The sequence below is a fragment of the Uranotaenia lowii genome, chromosome 2 (genome assembly GCF_029784155.1).
Source record: "Uranotaenia lowii strain MFRU-FL chromosome 2, ASM2978415v1, whole genome shotgun sequence".
In the NCBI taxonomy this organism is placed as follows: domain Eukaryota; kingdom Metazoa; phylum Arthropoda; class Insecta; order Diptera; family Culicidae; genus Uranotaenia; species Uranotaenia lowii.
In genome coordinates this window covers 103,507,263-103,533,236 of record NC_073692.1, presented here as the reverse complement: position 1 = coordinate 103,533,236, position 25,974 = coordinate 103,507,263, and the positions used below count along the sequence as shown (strand labels likewise).

Below are 25,974 nucleotides of genomic sequence, written 5' to 3'. Positions count from 1 at the left end.
CCGGGCACTTAATGTAATGCACTAATTTTTTTCATTATTAGTTGTTTTATACGAGAGCTAGACAAGGTGGTCCAAAATTGGTCCACTGGTCCAAAATAAGTCCGTTACCCTATATCGACATTCATATTCGAACATCCCTCGATATGTCAAGCAAGATACATCGACTCTCCGACAGCTCGACTCAAACGGGCTCCCGGACTACCTGTCATGTTGGTGAAAAACCGTTAGAGCCATTTTGCGTGCAGCGAGCAACGAAAGCAGTCCAGAAAGTCCTCCGGACAATCAGAGATTTTCTCTGTCAGTCGAAATACAAGTTATCACAGTGGCAGTCCTTCAAGGATTTTGTTGTTGCATTTTGTAATTGCATAATAGCTCTACACGCAAAATAATTTGGAAATTAATTCTACGGGATTTCTCACGTAAACTGAGCATTTGAAGCATCCCATCGATTCTACGTGCCTCTTGTAGTAACAACATTGATTCCATCTAACTAACACATGAATTTTACGTAAAGTTGAAATGGATGACTAAAAATTTCTTCAGATCGATTTTTCTTTAGCTTGTTATGCTACAATTGCGTAAGTTCTTATAAGAAAATCAACGGTCCTCATAAACAGCTGAATCAGAGGTTTATTTTCGGGGAAGAATGACAACAACATTTTTCGCAACCGCAAGAGCTCCCACAGTATTTGCAGCACCTTAATACTGACCCATGCCAACAGTTTGGCTCCTCAGCTAGCTGCACTTCGGACAGTGTCTATTTAGCAAGGCAAAACTTCCCCCAACACCAGCTAGATCAGATGAAAAACAGATTATAACAACTCCGGAAATTATACTCTCGGCCTCCATCTTTGAGCAAAAGTCGACGATTTGCTATTCGGTTTCCAGAATAAGGGATTCCAGCGAGAGCAGTAGGGGAGAGTGGGGATACTTGATCCCCTTTTCTTATTTTCACTATATCTTTCTGGAAAAATTTAGCAACTCGCCGTCTTTGACATTTTCTGACAGCTTGTAACTTCAAGTTTCTATGCTCCAAAAATTAGAACGATACTTGAACCCGTTGATGAACTAGAAGCATTTTCGTGGGAGTAAAAAAATTGCGATTTTTCTGAAGTTAGGGGAGACTTGATCCCCTATTGAAGGAGACTTGATCTTTTATTCAGCAAGCCCTAATCCTTGTATAAAAATCAAACAAAACCCCAAGATAGAATGTTAATTGACTATTTTGGTCATGTTTGTTCTCATTTCACAATTTATAGCAGACATAAGAAGAAAATTCTATAACTTTGTCTCAACGCTATTAACATTGCATACTTTAAGGCGCTATTTTTTATAATTAAGAGAAAATTAATTATTTTTGCTCTTTTCTTCAGACAATTGTTTGATAAATATTAGTTTTTGGATAAATATTAGTAATTTCGTAATCAGCAATCATAACGATCAATTCAGAAGAAGAATATGCAGTTTGGGAGGGGGATCAATTGTACCCAACTCTAGGGGATCAATTGTACCCATAATCAACATTTTAGAAAACTTTTTCTGAAAAAAGTTGAGAGTTTTCCATTGCTTTGGAAATATGGCATTATGAAGTTCATTTTACGCTCGAACGATTGATACATTGGAACAAATATTTTTTCCATAATTTTCCCCTGTAAGGAACATTTTAAAGTGATGAAAAAAGATCTTCAAGATACATTTTGTGAAATTTTTCAAGCAAAGTTCAATTACTCAAACAATTATTTTGTTAAAAAATTTTAAACTACAAGCATTGTTATTTTGCTCATTTTGGCACATTTTTCTAGAACATTTGATCTTAGTAAGACACTCCAGTTTCGAGATATAGCTAAGGAATCAAGTATCCCCAGGGATCAAGTATCCTCATTCTCCCCTAAAGGTGAGAAGTTCTTTCTAATTTTTAACTTTTTCTCATTCCTTGTGAAAATAAAAAAATGATTTCATTTTTCGTTTATTTCGACGGTTTTTTTTCTGGTAACAATACAAGAAGAAAACAGTCAAGGATGAGGAGCTTCGTTCCTTCCAAGAGGCCGAGATCCGGCCCAGGTAAATCTTACATTTTACATTTCTTACATTATTTTTAGTAAATTACCAATTCAAATTTATTTCTCATCCAGCTAGATTCAATCTTCAATAACAATAACATTCATAAACACATTGCGTTGAGTTCACTAAAATTTCACGCAAAGTGTAGGTGAACTACATGAAGCACAAATTCCTATTAGGGGGTATTCACGTGTTTATTTCGTAGCATCTACGTGAAAATCAAATGGATAAAAAATATGTAGTTTTTCACGTATTTGCGACGTGCAAATTATTTTGGGTGTAGTTTTGAGGAAATCTCTGGTTGCTCCAATGTAAAAATTTCATCGAGTGAATTTTTTTGTAAAAGTGAATTGTACATCTTCGAACGTGATGCTTGTTAAAAAATAAAAATAAAAGTCCAGTGAATAATTTTATTCCTCTCTGGCAAAGGTGGGGGCTACGGAAGGCGACACGTACCAACGTGATATGGTCTTCAACGAATTTTACTTCTTGGTTCGAAGAAACTCTCTTGTCAACTGGCAGCGCAAATGGGACGAGGATGAGATCGGTCGGTGGCTCCACTCGATTATCCCAAAGGTAAGCCTTAAGCCCTGGTTTAATAGATTGGACCTGAGTCGGGATTTTATTCGTATATTTTCCCGTCTCATGTCCAATCATTGTTCCTTAGATGCGGTACTCTATCGTTTTGACATTGCTGGCAGCAATTTGTGTAGTTGCGGCCAAGGTTACCATGACATCGAGCATATTGTTTGGTCATGCGAGGTCCATCTTGTCGCCAGAACGAATTCGATAGACTCCCTTCGGGCCCGAGGAAAACCACCTAATGTTCCAGTGAGAGATGTACTAGCTGTACTAGATTTGGACTACATGTTCGAAATCTACCTCTTTCTAAAAGCTATCGATCTTCGTCTATAATCCTTTTTTTATTTTCATATTTTCCTTTCTATCTTCTTTTCTTCTCTCACAAAGTGTTAAGTTAAGCAAACAATTGTAAACAACCAAAATCGATTTTGGCTCCTTAAAACCTAAAGGTATGAGCCGTTTCAAATAAAGAAATTGTTGAAAAAAAAAAACATAATTTTATTCGAATAAAGTTGAAGTTATTTCAAAATGGATGAGAATGCTCTTCTTTTGTAATTCGAAAGTGTGTTTTTCATTAAGTAATCGAAAGGCATAATTGCCAGTTAAGACAAAATTGTCAGTCGAGGACTTCGGTCCAGTTTAGGGCTTCGTTCCTGTTTAGGACTTCGATCCAGTTCTGGACTTCAGTCCAGTTGAGAACTTAGGTTCAGTTAAGGACATCGGTATAGTTGAGGACTCCGGTCCAATTTAGGACTTTGGTCCAATTAAGGACTTCAATCCAGTCAACGCATAGTTGCCAGTTGAGGACTTCAGTCCAGTCGAGGACTTCAATTCAGTTGAGGACTTCGGTCCAGTTAAGGACTTCGGTCCAGTTGAGGACTTCGGTCAATCTTAGGGCTTCGGTCCAGTTAAGGACTTGGTCCAGTTGAGGACTTAAGTCCAGTTAAGGTCTTCGGTCCAGTTAAAGACTCCGGTCCAGTTGAGAACTTCAGTCCAGTCAAGACATAGTTGTCAGTTAAGGACTTCGGTCCAGTTCAGGACTTCGTTACAGTTAAGTATATAAGTCCAGTTGAGGATTTCGGTCCATTTTAGGGCTTTGGTCTAGTTAAGGACTTTGATCCAGTTAAGGACTTCGGTCCAGTTGAGGACTTAAGTCCAGTTAAAGACTCCGGTCCAGTTGAGGACTTCGGTCCTATCAAGGCATAGTTTTCATTCGGTCCAGTTAAGGACTCCAGCACAGTCAAAGGCATACTTAGTTGCCAGTTAAAGACTTCTGTCCAGTTGAAGACTTTGGTCCAATTTACGACTTCTGTTCAGTTGAAGACTTCGGTCGAGTTGTGGACCTTTTTTTTTAAAAAAAAACGTTCACATACACATAGGATCTCAGTGAAGCTTTATGTTTCTTTGAAGAGATCCTTAACTCTAAGCGTACGTTTTTCAAAGTTATGATGGCTAGCATCTTACAAATGCTAAAACCACCAGACTACTGAAAGTATACTATGTATGCCATAACCGGGATTCGATCTCATGAACTTTAGCGTAGATGACTTGTACTCTAACCACTACGCTAAAGCCGCTGGCAAACTTCAGTCCAGTTTAGGACATCGGTCCAGTCAAGGCAAAGTTGTCAGTTAAGGACCTTGGTTCAGTTTAGGACTTTGGTCCAGTTTAGGAATCCGGTCCAGTTTAGGATTTCAGTTCAGTTGAGGACTTCAGTCCTGTTAACGGATTAGGTCCAATCAAGGCAAAGTTGCCAGTGAAGGACTTCTTTCCACTTTAGGAAAAGTAGCCAGACGATGACCTCGGTTCATTCAAGGCAAAGTTGCAAGTCGAGGGCTTCAGTTCAGTCAAGTCAGTAGTTTACGGTAGATTTCCTTTATCGCCACAGATGACCTGCTGACTATATAATTGTCGTCGGCAATGCAGGTAAGTTGACTTGATCTGTTGGAAATCGTGCCCTGCATTTCGCCCACAGGTCATCGAGAAACAACTTCTAGCGCCACGTTGAACATCATGTAGGAACGTTGTCGAAACCCTCTGCGCGATTCGTACGAACTCGACAATTCACCCAAAATCAGCATCCAGCACTGCGTTCCATCCATCGTGGCCTTGATCAGTCAGGGAAGCTTTCCGGAGAAGCCGTTCTTGTCCATGATTTTCCATAGCTCGTCACGGCTGATCGTGTCGTATGCGGTTTTGAAGTCGATGAATAGATAATGTGTGAGGACTAGGTGTTCATGGTGGCGTTTGGCAGCGAAGTAAGATTCGGGACAGCACTTTGTAGGCAGCATTGAGAATAGTGATCGCTCCGTAGTTCTAACAGTCCAATTTGTTGCCCTTCTTGTAGATGGGGCATACCACCTCCTTCCACTCCTCCGGAAGCTGGTCTGTGTCCGAAATCCAGACCATCAACCGATGTAGGCAATCGACCAACTTGTCCGTGCCCTTTCTGATGAGTTCAGCGGCGATGCCATCTTTCCCAGCCGACTTGTTGCCATTCAGCTGCCGAAAGGCTTCCTTCACTTCACTCATTGTTGGGAATGGCTCCTTTACGTCGTGGGCCACGCCGGTGATGTACCTAAGCCCACCGTCTTGATCTCCTGCATGTGCGCCGTTCAGGTGATCATCGAAGTGCTGCTTCCATCTTTTGATCACCTCACGATTACCCGTCAAGATGCCTCCGTCCTTAACCTGGCACATTTTGGCTTGCGGCACGAAGCCTCACGGCCTCTTCCGCTGTCAGTGATTTTCTACGTTTCGACGGGTGCCTCTTTGCACTAAATACGATCGCCCCCGGGGCGTTCTCTTCGCCCATCACCCTCCTACACTCTACGTCTTTCCATCAAGTTCCTTCAAAGAGTCCTCGAAAGGGTCTTCGTCAATCTCGCCTTCTGCTGGCAGCGCTGCTTTGAGAGATTGCGCGTAGTCTTCTGTGATATTTAACCGAGACGGGTGTTGGTTTCGAATGTTGTTCAGGGAGTTTTGGGTGCTTCTTCACCATCACCAGATAGTGGTCTGACTTGATGTTGGCGCCTCGACAGGATCTGACGTCGATGATGTCCGAGAAGTGCCGGCTGTTTATCAATCGATGGTCGATTTGTGATTGCGTTTGGTACGGTGATATCTAGGTGTACTTGTGTGGGAGGTGGTCCTGAAAAAAGGTTCTGCGTACAGCCAATCGTTTTAAGGTGACGAAATCGATAAGTTTGAGGCCGTTTTTTGGTCAACTGGTGCGCGCTGAACCAAACTTCGTCGGTTTGAATTCACCCTCCTGGTCGACCTGAGAATTAAAATTCCCGATGACGATCTTGATATCATGTGCACGTGATCGTCGATCGGCCACCACCTGATTTCGCGTTTCTGCATTTTCTCCATCACTATAAAAACTGTTCTAAGCTCGTGTGTGTTGCCGCAGATCTGGTGGAACTCTCTCAGCACACCTCATGCAGCGCTATGATGTTGAATTATCGGGTCTTCAATTCGTTGGAGAGCACACAGGTACTGCCTATGAAATTGAATGATCGATGGTTCCATGTTCCATGTTCCAAGTTTCCAATGGCAAGTCCCTTTTTGCTCAACTATTCGGTGAGCCGAATATTCGGCTTAACGGTTTTTTGGCGGTATTCGGCGCCGAATATTCGGCCGAACGAATATTCGGTACATCTCTAGTGCATGAGGTCTTGACTTGCACATTGTCTACAATTCGCCAACCAACAACCAACAAGCTTGTTAATGAAAGTAGAACGTCTGGTAAAACCATATGGAAAGGTACATGATTTCAAAGAAATTCGACCGTTTTCGGGTGTTTTGTAAAGTACAATATGTGTAATCTAAATATCCACTGGAAATCACCCGAAAGAATGTTGCTTCACTTAACCTCCGGCGGCGGCTCACCGGCTCTACTGTCGTGTCCTGACTGAGGGCTATTGAAGGCGAGTCTTGAGAGAGGGCGTCTTTGAGCTCACTCATACATTCATGCCCATACACACCATACACACTCACACAACACCACAAAAAAAACTCGACATCATATTTGGGTAACCATTGCTCCTAAGTAAAGCTCTACAGCTCTAAAGTATACAAAAATAATTTCTTCTCATGTGCTTATAGTTTTAATACACAGATTTGTCAAAATACTCGTGAAACTTAGCATTCCTTTGAGTCACCGGATATAGCTTTATTCCTCCTACTTCCCAATTCCGAACTAGAACACTTAAAAAAAAACCTGTCATAAGACTGGTGCATTTCTCGATCAATTGCTATCCTCTTCAATTCCCACTTATATGTCGAACGCCGGTGTGAACACATCTATTAAACAACTCACGACAACACGTTGCTCCGGTCCGGATAGCGGGATGTCACGTAGGTCGGCAAGTGGCCATAAAAAAAAGACCACGAAATGACTGTTTTCGACAAGAATGCCGATGCTACCGGTTTGATATCGTTTAAATGACAAGATAATTACCAGTTGGACGATATCAAATCGAATACATTTAGGTAGCAAGTACAGCAAAACCTGCCCAACAATTGGCCGGTATTGAACTTGGCTAAGTGGAGCCGAACCGCGTTCATCCGGTCCCGGGCAACGAATGAGGAAAAAAAAAGATAAACTGTAGTTGTCATACACTTATTTATTTGGGAGGGGAAATACCAATTTACGTACGTAAGGTATTCTGGTTGACAGACTGGTGGTTCGTCGAAAAACTATAGGCATGAGTAGCGTCGAATGGGCGTCTCGGCGACATTGCAGCTTGTCGTTGGTTGTGGAATCAAGTATTTTTAGACAAAGATTCACTGTCGTTTGCCGTACAATTGACTACATTCCGGAAATTGACTCGTAATTATGACCTCCCCCTGACTTTGTTCTGTTCCGGTTGAACGTTTTTTTTTCTCTTGTTGATCGTGGACAGTTTTTGCAATACGCGGCGGAAGTCGACGAAAATTTGGCATTCAACTGGGATTGCCATCGACAGTGACAATTTGTGATGATTTGTTTCGAACATTTCGAATATTTTAGTTTTTTGATATAACATAGCAAAATATCATGAAAACGATTTTTTTAAGTTTTCACTGATTGTGTATTGATGAAATGAAGTTATCCAGAAGAAACTGTATGAAAACACCAATAATGGACCTTATATAAAAGGCCAAAAAAGGTCAGGTTTTCTTTTTTTGCGATTATAGTCGTTTTACCATCTTTATGGCATTCGCGACTTTATCAACGCTGCAGTTGGCGGATCGTTATTGAAAAACTTATCCGGAACAACTGCATTCGATGTTTACTCTTGGGCTCGAACTCGCGGTCATCGGCTCAGAAGACAACAGACTTGCTAACTTACTAAATGATCTTGTTTTCTGATATTGTAATAAGTCATGAACAATTCAAAAGAATTTATCTCGTGATCTTATAAACCAAATGGGTTTATGGTGTATTCTATCTCCATTTTCAACTAAACTAGCAGCATTTTTTTGAAAAAATACCAACTTTCTTCTTTCTTTTTACAGGTAAGAATCTTATGGCGCTCGAATCAAGTGTTATTTAAATTAAAGGTATGTAGGTTCAAGGACATCTCTCACTCTCTCATTATATATTTACCTTTATATTTATATGCAATCTTGTATTAGGCAAAATTTTACCAGCATTAATCATCCGTCATAAGCTGGATTGAACGAACTGAATAATTTATTCGGTGTTCCTATAATAAGAATATTTTGCAAGTAAATCACAAATCAAAATAAAATATGACACAACTCGAACAATTATAGATGATTTTTAAACAAATTAGTTCTCAAACATGTTTTGACTTAACAAACATGATAAAATTCGTACAACTTTCATATTATACTCATGTAAATTTGTACGGTTTTGTGAACAGTTTTGTAAACGGAAACATGTACTTAGTAATTTTTTTAAGCATAAATTGGCATATTGAGAGATTTAAAATAATACCATTTTTATGTGAAACTTTCTCAGAAATTCAAATCTACCGTACTATTTAGACATTCAGTTCAATCTACCCATAGCTAAACCATCATATCTTCTGAAAACTGCATTCTGACACATCTCAGCGGATTTTTTTTGGAAACAATTTCAATTGTACCGATGCTACACTAAGCATTCCAGACCGAGAAATTCTTCCAAAAACCGGATAATATCCAAGCCTATCTGAGCAAATTCCGGAAAATTACCCAAACATTTCATGATGAAAAATTATTTGAAGTTATATTTGCTTGTCGAAGCACATCAGCAGTGTTCTATTCGTGTTTAAGGCGTACGAAATAATTCATTGGTTTATTAAACAAAACATTTTTTAATGAAAAATTTAAACTGAATTTGCTATGTTTGCCCAATTTTCCAAATAATGTGAATAAAACTGGAAAAAATTCTCTTCGGATCGGACTTGACTCGGAAATTAGATTGAAAAACCAGGCATATTTTATTAAAATTATTATTATTATTATTATTTTAATGGGCTTGTGATATAGCTCAGTTGGCAAGTCTGTTGCCTCCTGAGCCGATGTTCGCGAGTTCGAGCCCAAGAGTAAACATCGAACGCAGTTGTACCGGATAGTTTTTCAATAACGATCCGCCAACTGCAACGTTGATAAAGTCGCGAATGCCATAATGATAGTAAAACGACTATAATCGAAACAAAAAAAAAAAAAAAAAAGAAAAAAAAAAAAATTATTATTTTAATAACTTAACGCAACAGTAAAAAAAAGTTTTCGTAGAATGTTTCATAGCTTCACTCAACCATTTGAATTCATTTTTGAGTTTAAGTTTCCAGAATATATTGTAAAATTTTAACACTCAAGCATTTACTTTATATAATTACAAATTTTCTTTTGGTGAGTTAAAGGGGGAAAAATATCCTTTTCTGGGAGTTGGGTTCCAAATTTATCCACTGTGCGTTGTACAGTGTCTTATTTAAGTTAGAGACATAATGAAAAAAAGTTAGTTTTTTTTTTTTTGAAAGACATATCTGTTGGGCCAAAATATTTTTTTTCTTACTACAGTGGCCTTCAGAAGATCTTTTCCACGTTTTAAAAACAAAAAAAAATTATAATTTATTGAATCTGTAATTAAACAAACACGACGTTAAACAATTTAAAAAGTTGCAAAATAACAGAAGAAGTTAGAATAGTAAACTATAATAATTCTTTCGAAAAACCTTTGTTAACCTATGAAGTTTTATAATGTCTTTTCGATTCGTTTTTGAGACCTCTAACAAATAACCCATCTTATTCAGTATTGAGTTCATTCCATAAACTTTCTTTAGACCTAGAGAGTTCAAACTTTGCACAGAAATTTATTGTCCATACTGACTGCTTAATGTTTCCGGTATATTTCCATGAAAACGCATCGATTCAATGCGGATGAATCATCCGCAAAAAAGCATTGTATCGGTACTAAAATGATATAGTTTTTTACATATTTTTTAAGTTTTTGATTCTCTAAGAAAATCTAAAAAATCAAGCAAAAGATGTACAAATATATACATTTTTCTATGCCGTATAAAACTATAACACCCTCAAACTTTGTATCTTTTATTATCCTTCACCAACACTGTTGGTGTAGAAATATTATTCGAACCATCACCAAATTTATTTAAATGAAAATTTTTATAATTCAGTGTTCAGTGTTCAGTCTGGGCTGAAATGCATCAAAGTGCCAATCTAAGATTAACCCTTTAAATCTCGTTTCCATATGCTGGAATATCATCGTTTTCCATCACGCGTTTGTTTATTTCAACATTTCATTCATCCAATCATTAATTTGAATGATTTCAAATGGTAGAATTTACTGTGATATTTTTTACCCCTAAACTTATGCAGCAACCTTATGCTTTTTCTTAAAAACATTTTTGACAGAAAAATGTAAAATTTATTTCGAACAGAACCAAAAATTGCGGCAGTTGGTGCAATTTAAAAAAAACTATAAATTTTCAAACGTTTTCATTTGATTTTTCATTTAAAAAAATTATTTGCAAATTACCCCGTTTTGCGATGTGATTATCTGTGAAGGAGCAAAAAATTGAAGAGCTTATTTTCATTAATTTGGGTGCCCTATTAAACTATGCAATTATTTTAATTTTCAATTAGCTTTTGTACTTGAAATGGCTTTTGAAAATCGGTTGAAATCGTTTCAAAAATTTCTGCATTTTTTGGCAAAATGTAAAACAAAACAAAAAAATTAAAACAATAGGTTTAAATAAATTATCAACTTTTACCAAGACCGCTTGTAATTTTCACTTCTGCACTCGTTTTGTGGACTTTATCAAATTTAGTGAATGAAAGAAAACATTTTATCATAACTTTCTTTAGTTTTGTAAGAAATACTTGTAATGATATCTTCATACATTTTCAAACCTATAGTATTAAACTTTTTAAGATCATTGTTTCTCTGAAACTAGAACATCTAGGCAAAATTCTAGTGCATGATAGAATGAAGGATATTAAACAAAGGCAGAATTAGTTTGTTTTTTTTTAATGAAAAATAGTTAGCTTATCAGTTATCAATAATAATTTAACTAAAATATCATTAATTTATAAACATTTAAACTTCATATCACCAAAACAAGGGTTGGTAGGTAAAATCTGACAAAGGATTCGAGTTCAGGACGCCAAAATTTTCCAAATCAATCATTTAAACATAGGCACCGAAAATCTCTTGGGTTATCAATTAATTTCTATGAGTTTTTGAAATGGTACGACGTATTTATTGAAAAAAATTCCTTCCAAAATGTGATAAACATATCTTTTTCATCTTCATATTTTTAAATTTCAAAATAATTTATCGAATTTTAATGTATGCATAGCTTTTTTATTTTTCAAATAAAGTAATCAAATTTCATAATCAAAGTTTTTTTTTCAAAATATTTTTGATAAGTGCTGTATTTGGTCAGTTTAAACTTTCAACTGTCCATTGAACATGTTGAGTATAAAAGTTTCTTTCGTGATCTTCAAAAATGAGCTTTTTGGCCTTGTTTGATAACGGGAAGAATTTGAATTTAAAAAAATATTTTCTCTCTCCCGCTTTTAGAAGTATTTTGAGAAAATTCTCTCAAGTTTAAAATGGATTTTTTTCTTAATCGAGGATTCACATTCCGTATCGTGTTAAAATTTTTTTTTTTCAAATTGAACATATTAAAGCACAGTTTTTGTATGTTAATAAAGATGAGTAATTACTAAAAATGACAGTAGTTTTACGATTTTATCTCTGTTTGATTTTATTCAATACTCGCCATTTTCACGCTCGGATGTATACGGTTCTTATTTCGATTTTATAATTTTTTTTTTTAAGTACTTAGGTTGGAAATCATACAAAATCTATTTCCAGTCTCCTAAAATCAATAAAAAAAAACACGAAACGCGTTTGTATTTCGCATTTTTTATGGTTCCTGGTATGGTATATGAGTTTTAAATAATGTGAAAATGTTGAATGTTGATTCCTAACTGGATTAAGTATTTGAGTGTTAAATTTATCCAATTATTTTTCTCAAATTCACAAATTCGTGGAAAAATGGCTGATTTAGTATTTTTTCTACTTGTGCTTGGTTTCTTTCAACGATATGGAAATGAAAGGAATATCATAACTGATTATGTGAGGCCTTTTAAGCCGAAGAGGTATAATAAAACAGTTTAAATTTCGAGAAAAACACGCTTACGGTTCCAAGTTATGCAAGTTGAAATTACACAAGTAACAACTTGAGAGCTATTTCAAACACCCTTTTAATCGGTGAATAGGACGCACTTGCATGTTTAGGCAAACACTATTGTACAAATAATTAAATGTGTTTTAAATTTTGCACCGCTGTAGGTAAAGCATCTTTCTTTTTTCCTCAAAATTTTGGCAAAAACCCTTCTGGCTCGAAAGAGCTTATCTGATAGCGATTTTTTTTAATAATTTGAAAAAGTTATGGTTTTGACGTGTATGATTAAAAAGATGAATCAGAAAGGATTTTCATGGTGCAGTTTACGCTCGGTATTATTTTTTTTTTTTTTACTTTATTTATTTAATCGAAATAAGAGAAAATGAATTTTCAGTTTCCGTAAAAACTATTAGTCTTACTAAATCGGGCACTCTCATGGGATGCACTTTTTTTTAGGAAAAATTCAAAAATTGTTATGCAGGAGAGCAAGGCCGTGCGAACGGGTGGGGTTTTAGGGGTTTAACCCACCCCCCCCCTCCCATGGAGATTTTATTAAAGTAAAATTTTCAACGTAGTAAAGTTGAATTACTTGATCTCAAAAGGTATTGAAAGAAGATCAAGATAATCAGAAATTACTCATTACTCTTATTCCACCTTAGACGTGAGACATTCCATTTTACGAAATAACGCATATGCCGTTTTCGGGTTTCAACTTACTTTTAATTGTACATTTCGATTTGTAATTCAATCAACATTTTGTATTGAAACCCTAAACTTGACATTCACTACTTCGTCTTAAGAATGGGTTTCTATAAAGCAGTGTAACGAAACAAACTTACAGTTTGAAACAAATCATTTTAACATAGAAATTAATTCATCGAACACTTATTTTATACATTAACAACTTGGAAGCCATGGATACCTTATGATGGTCATCTGAATTAACAAAATATAATCTAAAACCTAGTATCTTCTACTTTATTACAAAAAAATTTTGATTTACAAATCAAGGATTTGAATGGAATATTCATCAAGAAACCAATTTTAGTCTCAATTTTATTTTGTGTTTCTTGTTCTTGTGAATGCTCAACATCACATTCAAAAGCAATGAATAAAGTTTAAAATTAAATTGAGTTTTAGAAATTTTTAAAGAAAAAACCTAGACGTTTTGATTTTACCAAAAACAGATACATTTTAAAGCTTATAAACTCCATATCACCAAAACGCAAGGTGATAGACAAAATTTAACAAACATAACGAGTTCAACACTCTTAAATCTATCAAATCAATCATTTAATCATAGGCACCGAAATGCTTTATCTTTGAGTTATCAAATATATTGTATTATTAGGTTTTTTAAATTGTTAGACGAGTTTATTAAAAAAATAACTTCTAAAAATGATGAAAAACTTTTCATTTTCTTCTTCATATTTGGTTTTAATTTTCAAATAAATTTACTGATTTTTAAAGTTTAAATATAAAGAAACATTTGTTATAATTTTTTTTTGATTTTTTCATTCTAAATGTGTGTGTTCTTGGAAACCTCAACTAAATTTATTTTCGAAAATTATTTGAAGTAGCAACTTGAAAGTTGAATTTTAATGCCCAATATTTACTAAATTTGTTTAAACTTTATGCTTTTTACAACAAAATTTGGGATTCATTATTTTTATTTTTATTTTATCAATTTCTTATTGATCATTTCCCAATCTGTAAATGGTTATTTTTTTAAACTTCAGAACTTTTTATAGCTTTTTATTTTAATAACTGGAAGAATTTTAATAATGAAAAAATGGTTTTTTCCTAATCGAGAACCCACATTTCAAATCGTGATTAATTTTTTTGCAAATTCAATATACGACCGCGGATTTTTTAAATAAATCCTTTTACTGTAAATTAAAAAAAAAAGTGTAAAATAAAATAAATGGTGGATAACAATCATTATCATTTTTCTATTATTTTTTAATAATGGTTAATTTTTAACCTTATCGGACATTTATTTGAGAATTCAGATTTTCTTTATATCTGGTGTTATATAGATTGCATTAATGCATTAGTTCTTGTTTCATCATAATTTTGATATTTATCAATGACCTACCGGAAATAGCTTCGATTTGAAACATTTATTCTGATTTGTTTTAAAAATTTTATTTGATCAATAATACTTATTATTGTTAAGGTTCAGTTATAATCATAAATAAGGAAATCAATTTCCTTATTAATTGTATATTGTTGGTATTGTTATTATTTTTGGCTAAATTTGGCCCCCCCATGAACGGGTCCTTCGCACGGGCCTGCAGGAGAGTATTATAAAGTTCAGATAATTCTTTGTCTTCTTGTAAGATTGAATTCCTTGATTGACTGATAAAATCTGATGAATATTTAGCATGTACACTGCTTATTTAAAACAATGACTCATCATTTAAGGCAAAACAAAAATTTTATTTATACACTTTTTCAGTTTCGCCAAATTCACGGTTTCGCCATTATGAATTGATTTTTTTTAGCGTGATGAAAGCGAAAAATCACTGAATTAACATTTTGCTAAACAATTTTTAATCATGGTTAATTTCTGACCTGATTTGAACATTATTTAAGAACTCGAAATCAATTTCTTTGTATATTTTTAATTTCAAATTAGTAAACATGACTGCTAAAAATTCTTTTTCAAGCAAATTTCTAGTTCAGAATAAGAAACGTATTGAATAATTTATTAATAAATTACCGGAAATAGCATTAATTTGATAATTTGATTCTGATTTATTTTAAATCGTATCAGCATATTTTTTTTCGAATTTGAGTGATGGTCATGAGTAAAAAAAAAACGATTATAGAAATCAACTGCCATATTTGTTAATAAATAAATAAATAAATTTGTTGTGCATTTCTGTTGGTGAAATTCATTTTTAGAAACACCCTACCAAAAACGTTCTGCACATTCAAAAACAAATTTTAGTTGAGGGTTTTGTCAGTTTGTCGATATTAAAAAAAAAGACAAGTGACTTAAATTTAACCTGTTATATCGTGAGACAGAAAACCCCATATGTGAAAAAAAATTCTAGCGTAACATTTCAAAAGGGCGAAACTGCCAAATGTAAACAAATCGAGTTAACGATCATTCCAGATGTACGTGGTTGTACTTTACCTAATTAACGCGGTTTCATCTTAAAATCACTAAAAACTTTCGAAAAATTGATAAAATTCAATTGAGCGAAACTTCCTGTTGATGCATTTTCTTTGCAAAGTCAAGTTACCCCTTATCAAAATAAGGTTAATTTTTCTTTTCGTGTAGTGCCAATGGGCGTAACTGAGTTGACCGTGTGACAAAACGGCTTAATTAGTTTTTGCGTGTAGGACCAATAGGTGAAACTTCAAAAACGGCCGATCAGTTGGGCGAAACTTGCAGGCGTAACTGAAATCGAAAATAAAAAAGGCGAAACTCGAAAATCTTTGAAATCGAGTGAAAAAAGTTAAAGATCTTGATAACCAATGAACAATAATTGAATACAATGCACATTTTTTGATTTTGTTGAACAAAAAGTGGTCGATTCTTTAAAAAGGATTTGATTAGATGTTCCGAAATTTCATACGCATTTTTCTCTTTTCGAGCTAACTGCTAGTTTCGCCCTTATGAAATGTTACGCTAGAATTCTTCGTTGTTCTCAATAATGAACACTTTATGCTTGAATTTATTGATCGTCTTGTACCGACAGTTAATCAAGAGAATAAACTTCACTTCGGATTTTTCTGGTAGGTATAGGAAACGAATAGGTATTTTACGAAAATGCAGTACAGATTGTGAGGCAGTTTTTTAAGAAGTTTTGGAAGTGCGACAGATGCAAACCAGCTTCATACACACTTTTAAATTGCTCATAATTTTTGATCTGTAGAAATTGGCATAATATTAGCCCTTATTCGCTCTTGAGTGTAAATATGACACTATTGGATGTTTGACGGCTTGTAACTTTATTCGGGTGCATCCAAATAATACAAATTCTTTGGGACGTTCAATGAATTGTTGAAATTTTTAATTTTGCGTAATTCCTTTTTTTGTTGACGCCCATGGAAAAAAACTCTCTAATCAGACCTTGAGTGTCAAATTGACACTCCTTTCTTAAAATCGCTGTATCTCTCTTGTTTCTCAACCGATTTTTACAAAATTTTCTAAATTTATGGAAACTTCGTGATATAACGCAAACATTTTTTCAGACAATATTCTGTTACAACACTTCAGTTATTCGTCATTCAAAGTCTAAGAAAAAAAAATCTGAAAAAACATGCCTCGGAAAAAGACTGTACATAGATCAGCAACGGAATGCTCCAAATAAATTTCACTTACTGTCCAGGAAAGCTGAAATTAAAAACCACATAAGGATATGAGAATAAATTTATAACAAAAATCATGAGTTTACATATTTGAGTTATAAAACGAGGTTTCCAAAACAATAAATATTGTAAAAATCGGTTGAGAAACAAGAGAAATACAGCGGTTTTAGTCAGGATTGTCAAATTGACACTCCAGAGAGTGTAGGGGGTAAAAAATTGAGGAACGGGTGAGGGATTTTTTCTTAATTGTTGCGTAACGCTGAGCATACACCCACCCCCCCCCCCCCCCCCCCCCGGACCTTTGTCACTATCCGTAACGTTCAAGCCTACTCCCTCTCCTCTAAGAGCGTTACGTAATTTATGGATGCCCTCTTAACGGTTTTTTGTCAAAATCTATCTTTCAGTACCTTCATTTTCGAATGTTATTTCTCCACACTTCAACCATTTTTTTTGCTAAACTGTTTAAACATATTAAAGCGAACACCTCCTATGATCTAAATTGGTACAATAATCAAATTGTTGCCAAGATTTTTTTTTCTCTAAATTAACCTTGTTTGTGGAAAATTCCTACAAACAAACCAGTCAACATTTCCTGCGTCACTACTTCTGGTTGGATGCAGCAGGTCTTGTATAGGAGCTGAGCTTCCTAACAGCAGTTGTAAAAAGTGTGAGCGACCGGAATGGTATGTTGATATCTTTTATGCTCCTCTGCAGCCTGCCCAGAAACAGCAGCAGCAGCAGCAACTTCAGCAGCAGCGCCCCATTGCTTGGGTTGGGAGGCTTTCGATTTTTATCGCACTTGGTTGGCGAATGGATAGACAAATATTTTCCAGTCCTTCCCCGGGTGCCCAGCCGATCGTTGCGTTTGTAGCTTGTTGTTGGGGTCCCAATTGCCAAAGTGAGCTCGCAAATGGTTGGAATTCCAGAGTTCCTCACCTGGTCCACTTCTCCGGCAACCATTTCCCTCCTCGATTGGCTGCGTGTCTGGTTTCATGGCCGTCATCATCTCTTAGCCGTCGTCCGAAGCTGGCCACCGGCTTTGGGAGATTAATACTTCCGATAGGCGGGTATGGGCCATTAAGTGAAAGATGCTGTGGAGTACGATTGCCTGGCTGAAGTTGTAACTGGTGGTGTTGTTGTTGGGGAAGAGTTACGGTTTTCTCGAAGGAGTTACCCCAACCCTTGCCGTTGCGATGCGACGGCCTGGCGAGCGAAAGACTAGGGAGATCCCGGATCACCCATATCCGGGATGGGGTGTGGCTAAGTGATGCCCGGTTCAATGCCAGACGGAATTTTTATTGTTTAGTTTTGAATGAACCATCGTTGAATGGTTGATTATTTCTATTTGAATTATCTCTAGAACCGGAATATCTGTACACTTGCGAAACACTTTAAAGGCTCTTGATAGTTGCTGTTCACACTACGGACGTTTAATCGGGACGATAACATAAAACAACATTACCGTAAAGTTAATTGAGGTACACGTTGGTAAGAAAACGAATTGATACGGGATTTGTTTCCTTGCAATATTACTCTTCGTGGATTCAACGTTTGAATACATGATGCTCGATAACTAGTGAATGTATTTTTTCTTTTGAATCATTTTAATTTGGTTGAAAATTGAAATGAATTATGAAAAGGCAGTTATTAACACACACTTTATGAACCGGTAGGCTTTTCCACAACTCTCAAAAATTAACTGTTATTGGAAGGTTTTGGCGTCCTTAATTCTAATCAATTGCTAGAATTTGTCTATCAGCTCTTGTTTTGATGATATGTGTGTGGAAATTTACAAATTGATCGATTTTGAGTAAAGTTGATCATTGATAACTGATGAACCAGAAAACCTACATGAAAATCAAAATGTGACTTTGAATCTTTTTACCATCCTCCATTCAATAAAGGAATCGAACATAAGAATTCAGAAATATAAATATAAATTTTAATAAAATTTTTTAGGATTTTGAAAACTTTGAATGAATTTAAAAAAAAAACAGATGCAAACTGAAAGCTGAGCTTTAGTTGGAATGTCTTGAGTAACAATATCAAAAACATTTGATATTTGAGGTTTGTCTCTGAAATTGGTCTATGATTTTTCATGTTCTAAACTGCTTTATTAAACCAAAACACTGTTGGCTTCTGCATGATAAAATTTAACAATTGAAATAAATTTCTGATTGAAGAAACTCTCTTATGTTATGAGATGCTTCAATTTTTGATAGTTGAATCTCTCAATAGCAGAATTTAACATAAATTTAATTTATTAATGATTTTAAACTTTGAGATTACAAATCGCTTTCAGCGAATTTTACTCGTCAACTGGCAGCGCAAATGAAACGAGGATGAGTTGAGTCGATGGCTCCACTCTATTATTCCAAAGGTTTAAGGCTTACCCTTGTTCAATAAATTGGACTTGAGTCGGGATTTACTCGAAAATTTTCCCGTTTCATGTCCCATCATTGTTCCTTAGGCGCGTTACATTTTCGTGTGAATCTCGCTAGCAGCAATTTTTGTCGTTGTGGACAGGGTTACATGACATCGAGCATCTTGTTTAATCTTGTGAGAACCACCTTATCGCCAGGGCGAATTTGATAGACTCCCTTGGGGCCCGAAGTAGACCACCAAAAGCTCTAGTATGGAATGTGTTGGCTGCAGTAGGCCTAGACTTCATAACTACACTACATTAAATAATGAGTTGTAAATACAAAAAACAAGAGTTTGGCTCCGTAGAACCAACAGTCTTAGTCGTTTCAAATAAAGGAGTTGTAAAAAAAAACTCATTTTAGTGGTTTTGTGCCAACGTAAGAACTTATACTACACATATAATATACGGCGTATTACAGGACACAACACTTGACGTTCTTACTAACATAAAAGGATTTAAAATTACCTTTCTTGTCGACCGGTTTCGGGCTCGATGTTGCCCATCTACAGGACGATGTCCGCCTGGTTACTCAAAAGAAAAACACTAACACAGCTTCATACTACCGCATAGTATTCGTCGAAGGATGGTCATATCATTTTTGGTTGGCCAAGTTGAAAAGAGGCGATATGATTGGCGGGTCGTCCTCGTTCATTAAAGGCCTCTCAGAAGTTGTTATAAACATGGATTCCCAGGCATTTAAATGTGACGCTTTGCGTATACATTTTTTGAATCTAACCTTTTCCCAATCTATAGAGTGGTTAGATTCCGATGCGTGGGCGGCTACGCTGGATTCGTTGGTTTTGTTATTGTCCACAGCGTTTTTATGTTCTTTTATTCGTGTTTTAAATTTTCGTCTTGTCTGGCCAATATAAACTGCTGGACAAGTCTCACACGGAATCTCGTAAATACCGGATCTTTCTTCCGGTGGGACTTTGTCTTTCAGTGACACCAACCGATCTTTTAAGGTGTTGGAGCTTTTGTATGCAACTTTCAAACCATGGTTAGAGAGAATCTTTCGAATATCGTTAGTCAGTAGTGGGAAGAACGGCAAACTGACTCTTTGAGATTCTTCTTTTTCTGGTTTGAAGGTGGTTGCATTAGCCCGGAACTTTTTCCTCTCGTGTTTGCGAAGAATCTTATGAACAAATTCTTTGTCGTATCCATTCAGATTTGCAGCCGATAAAATTTTTTCTTTTTCATTGTTAAACTCACTGGTTTCCATAGGTATGTTGTATAAACGATGAGCCATGGAGTGAAACGCAGCTTGTTTTTGAGCACCGAAGTGATTGGAGTCTGCTGTTATGTAGCGATCGGTGGATGTTGGTTTTCTGTAGATCCCAAATTTCACCGTGCTATCATCTTTCCTAGAGATTAACAAATCGAGGAATGGAAGTTTTCCATCTATTTCTTTCTCCACGGTAAATTTTATCGAACTGTGTTGACAGTTCAACAGCTCCAGGGTTTGTGAGAGATATCGTTCTTTGACCGTGGCGAAGATGTCATCTACATATCGCCACCAAACTCGGGGGAAAAGTTTTTCGCTTTTTTCGAGGTCGTGTTCAAAATCGCTCATAAACAATTCAGCTAGCAAAGGGGAAAGTTTGCTCCCCATGCTTAGTCCGAAGGTTTGCTTATAGAACTTACCCCGGAATAGGAAGAAGTTTTGGTTCATACAAACCTCAGCTACGGTCACGTACGCTTCTATGTTGTTTGGTGGTGCTCGGCGTCGATCTAGGTGTCTACGTAGGCTGCGCAAGGCGTCAGGAATGGGGACGCTAGGAAAGAGTGCGGAGACGTCAAACGAGACTAAGATTTCTCCTCGACGCACTTTGAAGTTTTTCAATTTTTCAACTAGCTCCACCGAATTCTTGACACTTTTTCCATGTTTTACTGGGTATTTTCTCATTTCCTCGACCAACCAAGCTGCCATTTTTTCGGTTGGAGTGCATATGTTCGAGGAAATGGGTCTCATGGCAACGGGATTCTTATGAATTTTTGGGAGGCAGTAAAGTGAAGCTACTTTTGGATTCGGTACTAGAAATTTTCTTTCTAATTTTACTTCACCCATCAGGAGCGCTACTTTTTGCCTTGCGATGTTTGCTTCCTCGATCAACATGTTGAGAGGATCTTTCGGCTTACCATTTTTGTACATGCATTCTTCATACGGCCCAGATGAAATCATGTCCCGAACTTTGGTGTCGTAGTCTTGCTTATCCAGGATGACAACGGCGTTTCCCTTATCTGCCCGGGTGAAAACCACTTCACGCTTTTTCAGTTGTTCTAAAACTTTTTCACAACCACTAGACTCTGCCTTTGAACGGTGCTTTTTTCTTGAAGCCTTTTGAAGTGAATTTGCAATATCATAGCGCAGGGCAGCTTTGGAAGGGAAATTCCGGAACTGTATAGCGCTCTCGATATTATTCACTATCTCGGCAATTGGGGCATTTTCTTGTGCTACGGCAAAGTTTAACCCTTTATTCAACAAGGCATTTTCATCATCACTCAGTTGAATTGATGACAAATTCACTACGAATTTCTCAATCGTTTTCGGTACCCCCCTATTCTTCTTGATTGGTTGAGCATTTGCAAGCGAAGCCAACTTTTTGCGGTGCTTTTGTTTCGTTGCGATCATGCGCTTGGAAAGGTTTCCGTTTAACACACTAAGCGCTGTCTGCCAGCACATCTTTTTCTTCGCGACACACTGCAGCACAAAACACTCTGCTGCTGTATGGAATTCTTCTTTTTTCAACAGCTTCAAATGAAGCGCGTATAATTGCTCTTCTACAACGGATAGCACTTGATGTTTGCATTTAATTTCTTCCGCCAACCAAGTTTTTTGGGCACTTTTGGTGGCTTTTACACTTGCTCGACTATGTGTCGATGTTTTTATGCTGATAAATCTGGGGACCAACCCTCTTCTTCTACACTTTGTTAGGAATTGGATATCCAATAACAATTTTTTCTTTTTGGTAACTAATCGGCCATAAAGGCGAAAGCACTTGGAGGTTGTAGCCTCAATATCACTCATTTTAGTGGTTTTGTGCCAACGTAAGAACTTATACTACACATATAATATACGGCGTATTACAGGACACAACACTTGACGTTCTTACTAACATAAAAGGATTTAAAATTACCTTTCTTGTCGACCGGTTTCGGGCTCGATGTTGCCCATCTACAGGACGATGTCCGACTGGTTACTCAAAAGAAAAACACTAACACAGCTTCATACTACCGCATAGTATTCGTCGAAGGATGGTCATATCATTTTTGGTTGGCCAAGTTGAAAAGAGGCGATATGACCCCCCAATCATATCGCCTCTTTTCAACTTGGCCAACCAAAAATGATATGACCATCCTTCGACGAATACTATGCGGTAGTATGAAGCTGTGTTAGTGTTTTTCTTTTGAGTAACCAGTCGGACATCGTCCTGTAGATGGGCAACATCGAGCCCGAAACCGGTCGACAAGAAAGGTAATTTTAAATCCTTTTATGTTAGTAAGAACGTCAAGTGTTGTGTCCTGTAATACGCCGTATATTATATGTGTTGTAAAAAAAAACTTTGAGATTTATTTGTGTAAAACATCAACGGATCACATGCCGATCCTAATGATAACTTAATAAAATAATGAGTTAAATACTATTAAAATTTTTCTTCGGAAAGTAGCCCTTGAAGCGTCGAAGTTGAAGTACTAGGCGAAGCGGTTGAAAGTTCTCAAAATTCCGATTAGAACGCTGTTGGCTCCGTAGTTATTCAGCCGGATGGGAACATAGAGCTGTAGATTTTGGTTTCTTAATCCTCGGGGTCGCACACTGAGAGAAATAGCCTCCAGCAGCATGGGAGAGTCAATCCTCGACGCAAGGAGATCCGCTACTATTCGTTCAGCTCCGTTCTGGTAAAATAGGCACCAAACTGCAGATGCATATTCAAGCGTTGAGCGAACTCTGCTGCAATACAGAATTTTTAGACAGTACACACCTTTAAACTCCTTTGTTACGCGAAATAAGAAGCCAAGACTTCTAGACGCTTTATCGACGATGTAATTCGTATGAGTTTTAAACTGCAGCCGATGGTCTAGGATAACGTCCAGATCGTTGATGTGGTCCACCCGGGCGATGGTTTCGTTCCCAAGAGTGTACTCTGCGTGAAGAGGGTTCCACTTGCGAGAAAAAAAAAGACCGCACATTTGCTGTGGTTCAGAGGCAAGCAGTTGGTGTCACACCAGTAGTGAGCGAAGGTGTTGAACTGCCTTTGCAAGAGATTGATATCGTCTTGGCCATTGATGGTGTGGAAAAGTTTGAGGTCGTCGGCATACGCAAGTTTTGGGCCGTCCAAGATAGTGAGAACATCGTTAAAATAGATGACAAAAATTATCGGTCCCAAGTGGCTTCCCTGGGGCACACCTGAACAAGCAGTGAATTGTCTTGAAAAGTAATTTCCAGTTTGCACTGATAACTTTCGTTCCGTTAAATAGCTTCGAAACCAGTCCAGTAGGGATCTACAGAATCTTAAGCGTTCGAGTTTAGCAATAGCAATATCGTGATTTACTTTATCTTAAGCAGCAGACATATCAGTATAGATGCCGTCAGTTTGTGACTTCATGATGAAGCTATCTTGCACGAACGATGTAAAAGTCAGCAAATTCGTTGTCGTGAATCGTTTCGGCAGAAATCCGTGCTGATCGTTGGAAAAGTATTGTTTTGAGGACGAGAAATCGGATCCAGAACAACCAATTCGAACAGTTTGGCTATCGAACAAAGAGCTGATATTCCGCGGTAGTTGTTCAAATCTTTCTTATTTCCCTTTTTGTGAACAGGGAACATGTAAGCTTCTTTCCAGAGCAAGGGAAAGGTTGCGAAGCTCGAAAAACATGTCTGATGGAAGTCAGCAAATGTTGCATAAAACGTTTCAAGAAATAGCTGGTTTTCCCGTCCGGACCCGTAAATGATGAATTTTTAAGCTTTGCTGTTGCCTTTAAAATAACTGCGTCATCGAAGGCAATACCGTTTAAGGAAGAGTTTAGAGGTGTGATATTTTCTACAGCCATATCCAGTTGCTCTGAAGGAATGGACCCAGTTGTGAAAACGCTAGAAAATTTCTCAGCAAAGAGGTTGCATATTTCAAGATCGGTGTTCACTGTATGGCCGTTCAAAATCATTTGAGACGGAAGCCCGGATTCTTTACGCTGATTTTTAATGTACTTCCAGAAAGATCTCGGGTTGGTCTAAAAATTACGCTGTAGCCGGTGGAGATAGTTCTGGTAGCAACGCCTACTGCTTTTTTGTACGCCGTGATCAGCTTGCGGCATTCTTCCTTTGTGCAGAGGGACTTATACTTGCTGAATTTCGAAGGGCATGGTTTTTTTGCCGTCTTCAGTTGTCGCAGTTGATTAGTGACCCATGGAGCTCGTGGGTTGGAGAGTAAGCTACGTTTCGGAACATGTCGGTCAATTATATAGTTCAGTATATTTGAAAAAGTCACAGCGGCTGCATCGGGATTAGACATATTGAGCTCGTTCTCCCATTCGATAGAATCCAGGACGAGTGAGATAGCTTCGTAGTCGACGTTTTTGAAGTCCTGGTAGAATGGAGCGGTTTCCTCTATAGGAGCGTTAGCTCTAGTGATATCGAGTGAGACCACTAAAGCTGGGTGATGGGAAACAACTTTAACAAGAGGAGCACGAACGGCCGTTTTCGTTTTCAAAGCTGTTGATCTGGCGATGAGTCGCGGTGCTCAAAGAGTCCAGGAAGATGTTGGAAGGAGCCGAGAAATAGGAGCGCATAGGATCTGGGAACAAAAAACCGCCATTGGAAGGGCACCATTTCAAGCCAGGCATGTTGAAATCACTGATAACAAGTATGTCATCTTCGGTAGAGCAGATTGAGCTTACTTTGGATAGGCACCGCGAGAAAGACTCAGCTGCAAGCGGGTCACTAGAGCGATCAGGAGGCACGTACACTACACATACATACAATTTCCGATCCCCGAGATCAATACGGGACCAAAAAAGCTCCAAATCGTCCCAGGAGCTGTCTTCGATAAGCTGAGCCGGGAGTCTAGAGTTGACAGCAAGTAAAACTCCGCCTCCAGTTGACTTTTTCAGTTCAGGGGGTTTCGATCGCAACAGAACACTGCATAATCTGAGCCGATAATTTGACTGGATAAGGTGCGGTCATTTAGCCATATTTCCCGTAATATTAAAAGCTTCAATAGCATTGGAAATGACTAGAAAATTATTCTGTTAAATGTTGTCAGTATTCAATATATAAACGTTTCTTTAAATAAATATCGATAAATCTGCAAAGATAAAATTTGCTTGTGAAAAACCTTTTTTTTAATCACTAAAACATATGAGACCCTCAGAGCCTGATCAATTTTGAGTAAATAACACTTAACGATTCTTCATATTACAAACTATGCTTGGTGATTTTTCCAGATTTTCAGTATTTTATTTACATACTTCTACGTTTGATCGAAAAATAGAAATTTCTTAAAATATAAAAAATTGCCAAAAAGAACAACTTAAAAGCATGATTTTTTTTGGCTCCAAAGGCCTCATATAGGATCTCACAGCGATTCCATTAACTTAACCACAAAGCGTACATCTTAAAAGAATATGATGGTTAACATCACACAAATGCTAAAACCACCAACTTAAATACAGATAAAAAAGGTACTAGGATGAGGATGTACGCCGTGACCGAAATTCCATCTCACGAATTTAGAAGACCGGAACGCTATTTTCTACGCCACGGGCGCAGAGTGGCCCAAAACTCAGAAAATCTGGCAAAAAGTCGATTTTTGAAGCGATCAAGATTATCTATCAATATTTCATCGTGTTCAAATTTCAGGCCACACTTTACCATGAAGATGACAGTCATAAGTTTTCTCGTTGAGGAGTTTGTTTAAAAATTTCCCAAAAAAA

The 25,974-nt window shown here is 37.0% G+C and overlaps 2 protein-coding genes across 2 annotated transcripts in view; one reads left to right on the top strand and one right to left on the bottom strand.

Moving 5' to 3' along the window:
- The window catches only part of LOC129749601 (protein expanded), a 194,552-nt gene that overhangs the window by 68,947 nt on the left and 99,631 nt on the right, over nt 1-25,974 (top strand). The window lies entirely within an intron of this gene.
- Nucleotides 17,223-21,730, bottom strand: LOC129741732 (uncharacterized). Its single transcript, XM_055733510.1, has 3 exons — nt 19,941-21,730; nt 17,559-17,825; nt 17,223-17,493 (listed from the first exon to the last, which is right to left on the bottom strand). Exons 1-3 carry the CDS (start codon nt 21,728-21,730, stop codon nt 17,223-17,225), a joined length of 2,328 nt encoding a protein of 775 aa, XP_055589485.1.

Coding starts and splice junctions, on each gene's coding strand:
- LOC129741732 (XM_055733510.1), bottom strand. CDS start 21,730: ATGTGCTGGCAGACAGCGCTTAGTGTGTTAAACGGAAACCTTTCCAAG. Junction 17,826..19,940: donor TCCGGTATTTACGAGATTCC/GTGTGAGACTTG, acceptor TTCGCTCGCCAG/GCCGTCGCATCGCAACGGCA. Junction 17,494..17,558: donor TTGCCGGAGAAGTGGACCAG/GTGAGGAACTCT, acceptor CCCAACAACAAG/CTACAAACGCAACGATCGGC.